At 34.0% G+C, this 14,042-nt stretch overlaps 2 protein-coding genes and 1 pseudogene across 3 annotated transcripts; 1 reads left to right on the forward strand and 2 right to left on the reverse strand.

Moving 5' to 3' along the window:
- Positions 1–422: 422 nt before the first annotated feature.
- On the reverse strand, positions 423–5,234 carry LOC143632308 (leucine aminopeptidase 2, chloroplastic-like). Its single transcript, XM_077100862.1, has 10 exons — positions 5,132–5,234; positions 3,838–4,252; positions 3,311–3,505; positions 2,995–3,220; positions 2,691–2,814; positions 2,359–2,454; positions 2,121–2,198; positions 1,959–2,019; positions 1,091–1,278; positions 423–636 (listed from the first exon to the last, which is right to left on the reverse strand). The coding sequence occupies exons 1-10, from the start codon at positions 5,195–5,197 to the stop codon at positions 505–507; spliced, it is 1,581 nt and encodes a 526-aa protein (XP_076956977.1). The 5' UTR covers positions 5,198–5,234; the 3' UTR covers positions 423–504.
- Positions 5,235–6,497: 1,263 nt separating this feature from the next.
- On the reverse strand, positions 6,498–10,207 carry LOC143632340 (transmembrane 9 superfamily member 9-like; annotated as a pseudogene). The gene is made up of 7 exons (XR_013153502.1): positions 10,091–10,207; positions 8,944–9,138; positions 8,759–8,868; positions 8,562–8,670; positions 8,353–8,465; positions 8,130–8,280; positions 6,498–7,939 (listed from the first exon to the last, which is right to left on the reverse strand). The product of XR_013153502.1 is annotated as a transmembrane 9 superfamily member 9-like (transcript).
- A 1,241-nt stretch (positions 10,208–11,448) lies between these two features.
- Positions 11,449–12,618, forward strand: LOC143632310 (F-box/kelch-repeat protein At3g06240-like). Its single transcript, XM_077100863.1, has one exon. The coding sequence runs from the start codon at positions 11,566–11,568 to the stop codon at positions 12,586–12,588; it is 1,023 nt and encodes a 340-aa protein (XP_076956978.1). The 5' UTR covers positions 11,449–11,565; the 3' UTR covers positions 12,589–12,618.
- The last annotated feature ends 1,424 nt before the right edge of the window (positions 12,619–14,042 follow it).

Below are 14,042 nucleotides of genomic sequence, written 5' to 3' on the forward strand. Positions count from 1 at the left end.
CATTCATAACCAACGCCGTAAAGGATTTGGGGTGGTTCTTCTTGAACTCTTTATGGGTAAAAGCGAAGATGGCTCGAAAGCACAAGATTTGGTTAGTTGGGCTAGATGGCTTGTGAGGGTGAACCGATGGCTCACGAGCCATAGGCCCCAAGATTCGGGCTACGGGTGATGAAGGTCAAAGGGTGGAGGGTTCGAAAATCAGGTATTTATGTACAGTCGATCTTACATTAAAACGACCAAGCATGCAACAAGTGGTCGACCTTCTTAAGGATATTGAACCCGTTTGAGATATTGATAGGTTTTCTAGTTACATGTTTTGCTGTTAGCGGACACATGTAACTTGTTATGCAAAATATGGATAACAATTAAAATTATGAAATTTCAATTGCAAGTTACAAACATTGAGTTTTTCTTTCTAGACATGTTTTATTCATACATATTTCAACTTCCAAAGTTGTAGCTGCCACGTGTGCACGACAATAGGACATTGTTGTTTTTAAGGTTTTAAGATGCTGAGTTGGACACAACCCATTCCACTAAAGTGGAAATAGCAAATCCAGTTGCAGCCTTTTTCTTGTCATTCCAAACGGGCCCAACCATATCAATATGCAGCCATTGTACTTTCTCATCAACAAACTGCAAAATGCAAAGAATGACTAAAATACCATTGTGGTAAATAAGACTAAAATACCCTTATGGTAAAAATGACTAAATTGCCCTTACAATAATTACAAAACAAGGGATCTTAATTAGTGTGATCAGAGTTCTTTTGTTATGATCATGATGAGTAAAAACGTAAATTTCACAACATAAATATTTTATGATGATTACGACAAAATACTAAAATACCCTTACGGTAAGTACTAAACAAAAAGGCTTAATTTGTATGATTAGAGTTCTTTTGTGACAATCACAAAGGGAAAAATGTCACAAGATAAATCTCTTATGATGATCACAATATCAAAAATGTAAGTTTGGTTAACAAGTTTGCACCTTTATTGAAATCTAGTGGAACCAAAACACATGATTAATTCTTTGTGCTTATAACAATGAGCAAATAAGTATATTGAAAGTTTCAGTTACAAAATACCTGCTTCAAGAAAAGAGCTGCAGTAATAGAACCACCGTGGCGGCCGCCGGTGTTGACCATATCTGCCACCCCAGACTTCATAGAATCCCAATAGCTTTCCTCCATTGGCAGCCTCCAAAATTTTTCTCCAGCGATTTCTGATGCGGCGACCACCTCCTTTGACAACTCAACACTCGGTGTGAATATGCCTGATAATTTTTTTTACCAAAATATTAAAAAAACACCTTTTGCAAAAAACAAAAAAAATGCATCATATTTGCATTATTTTTAGGCCTGTAGTTCGTGTGCATTCGTTTTATTTTAACCAACAAATGATTGAACACGAACAACTGAACGAATGGGGTTTTCTTGTCTGTGCTCGTTTGTTAACAAAATGAACGTATTCACGTGTGTTATTTACAGATGGGGTTTGTTAACAATATAAACGAACATTTACGAACGTAAACGAACAAGTCAACAAACATAAATGAACATAGAAGAATGAACGAAACTGAGCTAAAACTAGTTAGAAGTAGACGTTAACATCAATGTGTTGGTCATGAAAAGTTATTGAAATATATAAAAATGTAATGAACCTAAAAAAGTTAAATAAATATATTAGCGAATGAACTTAAACTAACGAACACGAATCAACGCATACGAACATAAACGGCTTTATATCAACAAACTTTCACGAACATAATAAAAACGAACGAGACATGTGTTCATGTTCGTTCATTTAACTAAATGAACAAAGTATTATGTTCATGTTTGTTCGTTTATTAAATACACAAATGTAAACGAACTTCGTGTCAAATGATTCTTGAAATGTTCACTGAACATCTGAATGTTTGGTTCGTTTACAGGCCTAATGATTTGTGTATTTCACCTGCAATTGAGGGCCCAAGAGCAACTATACAAGCTCCAGTCAAAGTTGCCAAGTCAACTATCTGCAAAAAAAATTGTAAAAATTTGGAATAAGACCAAATCTTTAACACGCGATAAAGGATAATAAAATTCACCTGAAATATAAAACTGCTTAAGAGTTTACCTTGTCTACACCTTGATTACACGCATACACCAATGCATCAGCAAGTGTAAGTCTGCCTTCCGCATCAGTGTTATTAACCTAAAATATAAAAGAACAATAATTGAATTATTCAGGTTTCACATGTGAAAATTTTAATCAAGGTCATTAATTATATAAACAAGATGCACACATTCAACTTCATCACTTTTATTATAAATGATTAAAATTAGTGAACTTATAAACTGGAAAAAAAAAATACCTCGATTGTCTTTCCGTTTGAGGCGGTTAAAATATCACCGGGCCTCATACCGGTCCCACTTATCATATTCTCACAAGCTGCCACAATAAAATGAACCTGTAATGGCAAGTACATATCCCAAGTTAATTTAAAGGTGGTTGTTATTAACAGGTCGATTCTTGTTATGTTTAATCGTTAATGGGTCACATAAACGGGTTGAACGAGTGAAAGGTTGCCTCAGCCCTCAAGTTTTTTTTTATCACACTATTTACTTATTAATAAAGTTGATAAATGTAAAAACACAATTGTTGTTATTATCATTATCATTATTATTATTATTATTATTATTTCACCTCTACTTGAGGCGGTTTAATTTGACCTAGTGCTTTCGCAGCACCTAACACCGCTGCTGAACCGCCCATGTCAAATTTCATCAGCTTCATAGAACCCGGGCCCGTTTTAATGTTGTAGCCACCACTGCAAACAAATAAAATCATATTTGACACACTAAGTGTTCGTAGAAAGAAAACTGGCAAAAAAAGGTTTCGGGTCAATCCAGCCCGGCCCAAATGAAAAATGGCCCATTTCTAACAACCCATCCATTTGGCCACCTTTAATATCGGGACGAAAACATATTCTTTCTCTTCTAATTATTACCTGTCAAAAGTCAACCCCTTTCCCACTAAAGCAAGCTTCGTTTTTACAGGTCCGTTTGGCGGTTTATAACATAAATGTATAAATTTAGGAGGATTTGTAGAAGCTGCAGCAACACCGAGATACGAGCCCATTTTCAATTCTTTGCATTGATCGATATCCAAAATCATTGATGTAAAAACGTCACTATATGTTGCAGCAATCTTTGCAGCCTCTTCTGCTAGTACCGCTGAGGGCATAAATGTAAGAAAATACAAATAGTTAAAAAGAGCAGTGAAATTAAAAGAATAATAACAAATGACATGAAATGTTAACTAACCGGGGGTGAGCACATTAGCTGGTGCATTTACAAGCTCTTTTGCCAAAATTACTCCTGAGCAAATGTCTTCTATGTACTTAAGTTTCTTTTCGAGCTCGGGTCCACTTCCGAGACCAAAAAATTCAACAGTCTTGAGAGTTGGCTTCTTTGACTCGGATTTGAATCTGCTATCTTCATAAGTACCCAACAATATACCTGATAATCCAAAGAAAAATAGCAAAATATTCAACATTTAACAAATTGTATTCGAATATATATATTTTTTAAAAGTAGCCAACAAAAAAACTGTTGACCTGGTCAAAAGTCACCAAGTTGTATTCAAATATAAAAAAGTAGCTAAAATAAAAGTTGTAATTTTAATAGCAAGGGATATTTTGGTCATTTTAAATACAGATTTTAATGATATAGATTTTGTAATCACATGGCAACAACACTTTTTATATAAAAATATAAAACACAGTAAATTACACGGATGGTACTGTGGTTTGGTCAAAATTACGGATTTCATCATTACGGTTTATACTTACCTTTTGCTATTGCTGAAGCAGTGGCTAGCTTTGACTCAAAAGTTAAGCCTTCTGAAAACGCAAGCGCAACCGCAACATTATTCGCGCGTGAGGCCTTAGCAGCTGATGCAACAGACTCACCAAGACCACGAAAACTAGACGGGCCCATGGGGCCTTTTCCGAGCCCAATCAAGCTGACCCGTTTGGGCCCAAGGCCTGAAACTCTAATTACAACCGACTTTCCAGCCTTTCCCGTGAAATCTTCCTCACAAGATACTTCAGACAATAATCCACACAATTTAGCATCAAGTTTTTCTAAAACCGTGTTATGAAATTTTGAGTTCTTGTCTTTTGTCATGTCTTGTTCTGTGACACCAACTGCAAGTATGTCTCCGGTCCATTCTACGAAATCGGTTTCTTTAGAAGCAAATGATATCTTTTAACATTACAAGAGAAGAAAAAGATTTTTAGTTTTCATAAACACATTTCACTTTCTTGATTTAAGCTCCAAAAAAGAAATCATAGTTCATTAGAAATTTAACAAAGGAACTACTTTATACATGGTTATAAAAATTGATAATTGTATTGAACATAAGAAAATAACTAGAATGCTATTGCTAACATATTACTATTTAAAGATCATAAGCTGAAGAAAATCAAACCCATTTTGAAAGAACAGGTTTGGGTTTGGTATAAACAGGGTCGGGTCAGTTTCAAGTTGAACCTGCGAACCCATTTAGCTAAACAAGACGGGTTCGGGTCAACCAATTTAATTTTATTTAAACGTGTTTTGTGTAATAAATTAAATTGTATGGGAAACTTATGCCAAAATTAAAAACTAAAAGAAAATTAAGATACTATTTTATAGCTAGAATGCAAGTGTTTTATATAAAATTTTATTTTTTGTAGTAAAAATGTAACCTTAAAGTATTAAAGTATTAATATGTGAACTCAAAACAATAAAAAACAAAAAACTTTCGGGAGTCAAACGGGCTATGTTCGGGTTCACGTGTCTTACACGATTTTCGGGTTCATGTCAGGTTGGGCCCGTCAACCCATGAACACGACCTATTTAACACCCCTAGGTTTGAACCATTGAAGTCAAAAGTTTATTTTGTTTGAAACAAACAGAGGGCGTGTGATTCAAGGTAACTTTAACTATAGCATTTATGTCTAGCTAAATATGCAAAAATAAAGTAAGATTATACAAGATAAACATGAATGGGTACCATAGGAAATTGCATGATCATACAAAACTAACAAAAACCAATTAATATGAGTTAAAGAAACCAATAAAAAAGAATAAAAAAAAGACCTTGGGGTGATCAATTTGCATAGGAAGAGTGAGTCCAAGAGTGGAATTGGCAACAACATGATCCATTTGTAATGTTGTTTGTTGCTATCATTTGTAATGGATGATGGCCTATATATATAGGAAAGGTGGGAAATGGGTATATTTGTATTCACACATACTTTTTATTTTTAAATAAAAAAATGAAAAAAAATAAACAAATAACATAAAAAATGACAATTTTTGTCCTAAATTTTTTTTTTTATTGAAAAACTCAATGCACCCACCTGTCAATACCCTGCTAATTAATGATTATTCTTTTTGAAGTTGTCTTGCTGACAATGGTGCGCGGTTCTTCATCATTTCTTAACCGATCATGTTCTTAGAGAGACGTGATTAGACTCAATATTAATGGGTACCGGATATAGTCAGGGTAAAAGTAAGAGTACAGTCTACTTTTCTATTATTTTTTTAAAAAAAATCATAACTTTGTTTAAAATGAGAATTAATGAAGTATATTGTTATTTTAGGTCATTTACTATTTAACAAAATAATAAGACAACGAATAATAAAATAAGCTTAAATTTTGTTGCGTGTTGTTGAGTTTATTCGCAACCATCGGTAATATTTAAGTAGAAAATGTTATTTTTTTAATAATTAATGTACTTTTAAATGATTAACGTAATTATTTGTATAATTATAATTAAACTGAATTTTAGCATATTTTTTTGCTTAAGTGATTGTCCTGTAGCCAATGCTGACTTGCCAATTTTAATATTTTATTCCTAATTCAAAGCTTAAAAATAAATATAAAAATATTATAATTGATGGATAAGGGGACATTAGTTGTTTTATACAATAAAACATAAACAAATATTAAATACAAGAATTTACAAAACAAACGAAAGAAAAATGAATAAACCATGTCATTCCCAACCTCTACCATGTTTTTTTTTAACAAAAGGGATGCTATTTTGATTTCTCGGGTCGGGTTTCTCTTTCTGGGTTTGAGAATTTTAAATTTGTAACCAAAACTTGGCCTTAATCTTTCTCGGGTTTTTCTGGTTCGGGTTCGGGTTTTATCAGGTTAGGTTTTTTTGGGCTTCGAGTATTTGTTCTATAAAACTAAAAACTAATAAAATGCTAAATTAAAGCAATATTATCATCTTCACCCGAAATGTAAATAAGCAAATAAAAAACAAAAACATGTTAAATTAGTAAAAAAAAACAATCAAACAAAACCTGTAGAATCGAACAAACTTAAATAGATCGAATAAAAATCTGTATAATTGTTGAAAAGTTTACAATTCATAGAATTAGTAGAATAAATAAGCAATTACTAAACCCATAATCGAGTATCGTAAATTCAGATTTGGGTTCTATGGATACGAGTACTTACGTGTTCAAAATAACAGTTTCTCAGGTAGAGTTTCGGGTTACGGATAAAAGTGACAATCAGACACAAGACTCATATAACTTTCTATCTAACAAAAATGCCCAACAAATACAAATTAAATTCCTAATACACATCAATCAACAATAACAATATACCTTGTAAGAATCACTCTACATACACAAATTATGCAAAAATAAAATTAAAAAAAAAAACAAAACTTTTCATCATAACAATATCAAAGTACCGAATAAGCCCGAATCAGGTCACCTATAAAACATTTAATCGATTTTCACCGAAGAGTAAATAAGCCGCGTGAACCAGAAGCACGCGTAGAACCCGATCGCACCCGTGAGCATGAAGAAAGCATACGATGCAATCAACATATACCCAAAGTACAAAATACCCGAAACCGGTTTTGTGATATTAAGCTTTGTGAAGAAATAAAATATTGTGTATAGAAACAGATACAAAGCCGACGAACCCGACGTTAGTTACGATCTCCACCACCATTGGTAGTCCTCGCTGCACAGCTGGAAGTAGCATAACACGATCGTGATTTCCGCACACGTCACGATTAGTATCACGAACACGATGAAAAGGAAACCGAAAATGTAGTAAAACTGTTGTAACCAGATGGATGTTAATATGAAGAAAAGCTCGATAAAGACTGCGCCGAATGGAAGTATTCCACCGATCAGAATCGAGAAGCCCGAACCCATGTACCATGGTTGCTCGGGTATTTGTCTCGGGATCTTGTTAGTTTTCACGGGGTCTTCGACTGCAGGCTTTTTAAAACCGATATAACTCCCGACGAAAACGAGCGGGACGGATATCCCGAACCATAAAAACACTAACGCGAACATGGTACCAAACGGGACCGCCCCCGACGACTTCTCGCCCCAGATTAACGCGTTCAACACAAAGAAAACTGCAAACGCGACTCCCGGGAATAAAAACGCGGTTTTAAGCACGATCGACTTTCATTCGGTTCCTTTAAACGTTTTATATAATCGAGCCGACGCGTACCCGCCGAATATACCCAAGAGGACCCAAAGTAAAAGTAACGCGGTCATGAGCCCGCCTCGGTTAGACGGGGAGAGAAACCCGAGAACTGCGAATATCATTGCGATTACTATCATACCGAAGAATTGCACACCGGTTCCGACGTAAACGCATAGTAAATCCGAGTTAACAGGGGGGCGAAAAACGTCACCGTGAACGAGTTTCCAGCCCGTTTCTTCCTGGGCTTCTTCTTGGGTTTCTAACTGGTTGTATTTTGAAATGTCGCGGTATAGTGTTCGTAACATGATCATTGCTACCATACCCGATAAGAAAAGAACGATCATAAGCGAGTTAACGATCGAAAACCAGTGGACTTGATCGTCTGCCATTAGAAGATATGTGTCCCATCTTGAAGCCCATTTAATATCACTCTCCTGCAGATAAAAATAACAAGTGTATAATAATATTTATAAAAATTAAATAATAATAAATAATAATAATAATATTTATAAAAATAACAAGTGTATAATAATAATAATAATAGAAAGAACAAGTGTATAATAATAATAATAATATTTATAAAAATAACAGGTGTACAACAACAACAATAATAATAAGACTAACCTGGAAATCAACATCATAAGTGAAGATGATTTCACTGTTGTTTTCGACTTCTTGTGGTGGGTCGGAGCCTGTGACCATCCATTTTGCGTGAGCATCACAAGTCGTTAAACGGGCCTTGTCGGTCCATTTGCCATCATATTGATGCTTAACACTGTGTTAAACCAAATTTACGTTTTTTTTAACGATTAACGAGTCAACTATAGTTACAAAAAAGTGTAGTTACCTGAAAGCGTTAACTTCAAATCCCACGATTCTTGCAGACTCGGTTTCACTGTCTTTGTGATACTTTACTGTGAATGCCAAATGATTGTTGATAAAATACTTTTCTTCCTTTGTCTGCATATATATATATATATATATATATATATAATCACAATTAAAAAAAAAACTAAAAATCTAATGAAACAAAGTTATAACTGTTTTGTTACTTACTCCTGCATACTGTACTTTGCGCCCGACAAAGTATCCGTGTTGATATATAATCGGTGAATCTTTTTCCAACCGTGACATGGGTACAACCAAAGGTAGATTATCTAATATCCTGTTGAAAAAAAATATAAATTTAATAAAACTAATATATAAAACCTATAAGATCAAACTTATGATATGAAGTGTTACAAAGATATTACATGTTAACTCGATACTCGTCGTCTATCTTCTCCTTAAACTCTTTGGCTTTTTTGTCATCTAAAACCAACCGACATACTACATTGCACATTTGTGGTACCAGCATTTTAAACTGCAATGCAGTTGCCATTAAAACATATAATAGTATGAAACATTAATATAAATCATAAATGTTTTATTAATTTACCTCATAGGGAGAGTTTTCTATACGGTCACCACGAAGAACTTCACCAAGGTTTTCAGCACTGTCGACTATTTTATCTGGTCGACAATAAGGGATCGAGTAGTAAGAATACGGGAGTTGAGTTTTTGTAGAAGCTAATTTGTTTACTTTTACCCTCAGAGTATCTCCCTGCACCGTAAAGATGTAATATTTGGACACCTTACAACAAGATTCGCTACATTTTATATGAATCAAACTAAAGTTACGAAATGTCGAGTCATAGTATTTTAAGGTATCCCAAGTTGAGATTTCAATAGTTTTCGATTTGATCAAGCTACGAACCTAATGCCGTAAAACAAGAATCAGACCGATCCACGTATCAAATTCTACCACATTGCATTTAAATCAGACAAAATAGTAAGTAACAAAACGCGGTCTATTGAAATCATAATCGATTAGCAGTAAGCAATGCCCTAACTAGCATAATTTACCGCAAACTTCTCGAGATTAAATCAATAAAAAAAACTCGAAACGAGCCTACACTTTTCAAGTTCGATCCAAGCCCGAACCTCAAACAAAGCTCGTTTAGTTATCGAGCCCGAACATGAGCCTTGTATGAGAAGCTCATTTAGGCTCGTCGAGCCTGAACAACCCTTGTGTATTTTTAAGCTTTACCTCTTTTAGACTTCTATGTTTTAATTTCACATTTCACAGCCAAGCCGACTGCTCGAGCCAAGCTTAGGTTCGTTTAAGGTTTTACTCAACCTATATAAAAATAATTAAAAACGTATATAAACTAATTACTCCGTAATATATAATAAACGAAGTCGAGCCCAAACTTGAAAAATAACTCACAAACCGAGCTCAAGCTTTAGAAAAAGAACTCGAGACAAGCTGAACTCGTGTAAGTCAAAACGAGCCGAGCTCAACAAAGATGATCAATTTCAATAACTAAACTACAATACAGATTTCGGCCTCCTCCAATTCGATAAAAAAAGCATAAAAGCTATGAAGCTAAGGCACTAAAACATAAACTATAACATAGATCTTCATGATCAACACATCAAATTCAACCACATTGCACTCAAATCAAACATAATAATAATAATAATAATAATAATAATAATAAGATTCAAATAAAACAGTGTCTTATTATTATTACTATTATTACCTTGAAGAAATCTTGTGGTGCAACACCGGGTAGGTAAAACGAGTATACACAATTAGATAACAAAAGAACAAGAACCCAGATCCGTATCTGAAACCCGAGATGAAATCTAATACCCATTTTCAGATCCGGGTTTCAGTCCTTCAGATCTGTAATTGATAATATAATGGCAAAAACCTGCAACTTAATAATAATAACACTTGTAACGGATATTATCAAACGGTTTTAAGTTCTTATATACGTGTTGGTTTCAATTAAGTTCGGTTAACTATCTAATGTTATTACTTTTTGTCTTCCATTGTTTTTGTTGAAAGTAGTTCGGTTATGGTCTTTCGAAGCTAAAAGATGTCGGTTTTGAGTTTGGTTGTGGTGTTCCAAGCCATGAACATAGTTTAAATGTTCGATGCTATAATTTGGAGAAACACAAATATACAAGGTTCGGTTTTGGTTAAAGTGGAACGGAGACACATTGATTGATTCTATGTAGGTTAATCAGATTCGCTTAATCATAAGTGTCTGTTTTGTTCGTTTATGGTTAATTTTGCTCAGGGTCGGCCCTGGCGAATTCAAGTACCCCGGTAGAGCCGTAAAAAATATGCCCTTTAAGCGTTACTAAATAATATATACTGCTTTTTAGGTGACAATATAGTAATAAACGTAACAATTAGCAAAATCATGATATGAATGAGTTTATTACATACCAAATAGATTATAAAGTGTTTGGGTATATTATATAGTGGGCTTATAAAAGTTCGGGTATTCTAAATATATATATAATATTGAATTTTTTTAAAAATACGTGCCCCTAAAAAACACGTGCCCCGGCCGAGCGCCCACATTAGGTTGTCTTGATTGGTTTTTAGTTAAAAATACATGGTGGTTTCAAAACCCGGCTTTTCACTCCAATGACTTAACTCCGTCTGATTCTATCGTTAGTTTGTCGTAATGTGTAAATCACGTGAAGAGCATTTTAATCAATTTAAATAATGTACAACTTGCTAATGCATAGTATTATTATCTCTTAATGCTTACTAGGGGTGTGAAGAAGTTAAGTCGAGTTCAAAATCGACTAAACTCGAGCTCAACTCGTTTTCTATATTCTTAAAAGAAAAAAAAAAAAATTTCTTTCCATGTCTCCTTTTTTATTCTTTCCTTTTTTTTTCAAACTGCACTTTTCATATATAATCCTAACAGAATACACCAAATTAAATCTTAGCATACAAAAACAAATTATTAAATAAAAAAGTTGCAAAATATTTAAAATAATAGTAGTACTGTAGTAGTATAATAAATATAATGATAAGGCCCGGCCCATAAGGAGAATAAAATATGTAATATTATTTATAATGTTGGCTTAAGATAATCCTTTTAATTTATAAATATCTAGTTTCCATATATACTTCAACTTTCAATTCCTCTTTGTGTATATATATACAAACATATTAGCCATATTATTATTATACAAACCCTTTAACACCATGCCTCGTATCTGTCCACAACTTCCAATCGAATTACTCGAGTCGGAGGTGCTAGCAAGACTTCCAGCCAAGTCCTTAGGTCGTTTCCGGTGCGTTTGCAAACCATGGAATTCGATCTTGTCTACGCCTACATTTGCGCAGTTCCACCTCGAAGATCAAACCAACTATAAGTATCTTCGTCTTAACATGCGTGATCAAACCTTTACTACACAAGATTGTGATAATATGATCACCAAGGGTCCTATTTCGTTCAAGGATGCGTGGATTTTAGCAAGTTTGGATGGAATGCTATGTATAGCCTTGTCCTTCGATGTTACTCGAGAGTTAGCCCTTCGGAATCCACTGACTCGTGCCTATAAGAAGATTCGTACTAGTTTCGATCTGGATATTGGTAATGGTGCGTTTGCTTCCTTTAAGGACTCGTGTAACGATTACAAATTTGTGTATATAGACACCAAGGATGTGTTTATCTATTCATTGTCGTTAGATTCATGGAGAAAGATTGCGTGTTTGGAAATAAGACTTCTTATTTCAAACTTCACTTGGTCGTTCGTTACTTTCTTGGAGGGTAAAGTTTATTTTAGGGTGATCGATAGGAGTCTTGAGTGTGAACGGTGCGTGGTCAGTTATGACGTGGAGTCTGAAGAGCTTAAGAAAATAAAATTTCCGTGTTTTCCTTGGGATGCAAGTTTGGGTGTGAATGTAGTGGCTCTTAGTGGTTGCATTCACTTGTGCGTTGGTTATAAAGATATTATTAATAATGGTTTGAAGTGTGATATATGGAGGTTGGATGGTGACGAGTGGATAAAAGCGGCGGCATTCACTAGCCCTTATCGGAAATCGGGCAGGAAGATGATACATACCAAGAAGAATGGGAATTGGTTCGCAATTTGTAAAGATGGACAGTCTGTTAGGAGTATAGGTTTGGAGGAATTCGTGACGGACAATCGTAGTTATGATTGTATCCGACACTCGTATCATGAAGCAGTGTACATCGAGACTCTCGTGTCTCCGAATCCCTAATTCGGGCAAAGATTGAAGTTAGTCATGATTAATCTAGGTGTAAGTATTCTTAGTTTTCAAAAATTTCAAGTGACTATATTGATCAGTTATTGTTGATTTTGTTAGTTCAAGAATTTCAAGTAATGTTCACAATCACTTAAACAATTATTAAAACGTTAAATCTACTCCTTGTTTACTTGTTAAGTTGTTATATTACTTTACCTTTTGTCCTTTTTTTAAAACAACGACTTCTTGTATTTAGGTTACCACAATCTTTAAATTTGAAGAGCCCGTTGTAAACATGCTAGCATGTTTTCTAATACTAATATGTTTACCGAACTCACCATTGTATACGTGTTCATTGGCATACTGGTTATGTTCGTTAACTTTGCCCGCAAGCAAACAAGTAATAGAGATAACACTTCAAATAAATCAATAATTGTTAAACCATCCGTGAGCCAACTCATACCCGTAACATTTAACATATATTGTTCTTTTTAAACATTTACCGTGACATAACTTATATATTGTAGGGGTATGGTACTAAACCCGGTTTTACGACCCTAAATTTATTATGTTTGGCTTATTTTATTATACGGACTAATACAATGTTATTGGGCTGAGGGGGTTTTGTGGAGGTAACCCTAACTGGGCCAGGCCCATTAGGGTACCATGATGGTGGCCATGAGGCTCTCTATTTAAGAAGGTCTTCACCTCCTTATTAGTGGGGGGATGCTCAGTAAGAGCTGCCATCATATATTTTTGTGTCTGTAAACAAGAGATCCTTGAGATTTCTTAGCAGTCACCTCCACACCCCCAAAAAGCCATTGCAGATCTCAAGCAACCGGAGAAGAAGATCAAAACGTGGTTCGTTCATCTCGAAATCCGTGGAAACATCATCATGGATCAGGTCAGATTCATTTCATGCTTCGACATATATCATTCTTTCTAAATATTTACCGTTACATAACGTATATTATACATCCCAAAACGTTTAAAGTAAGAGTCATATAACTTAGTAACTCACCTTAACATGACTTAGATTACTTAGCCAACAAACTTAAGTTGGATAAACGTTACACAAATTTTGAATCTTAACTCTGAATTCAAAAGTTTATATTGATAATTTAAAATAAAATTTTAATTTTGTTTTTTTAAACAAGGGATTTTCTATCATGTGTCCTAAAAAACATAAATTATGAGAATATTTTTGTTGAAACTATATTTTTATATTAATTACATTCATCTTTTAATAATTATTATGTATAATATTATATTTTTCTCTTCTAAATCTGACCTCAATTGATAACTACTAAATGAAAATTTTCTAATTCTTTTTAAAATTATTATTTCATTCCCAACCATTTTTATATTCATTTATATGTAAAAAATATTCAAATATGAACGTGACTTTTGAAATTCCTATAACATCTCCAAATGTTGAACCAACTCAAGATCAGCTTGCTCTAGCGATT

The sequence above is a fragment of the Bidens hawaiensis genome, unplaced genomic scaffold (assembly GCF_021521415.1).
Source record: "Bidens hawaiensis isolate Kalapana, Puna unplaced genomic scaffold, B.hawaiensis_p1.1 tig00006387_1, whole genome shotgun sequence".
NCBI classification, from domain to species: domain Eukaryota; kingdom Viridiplantae; phylum Streptophyta; class Magnoliopsida; order Asterales; family Asteraceae; genus Bidens; species Bidens hawaiensis.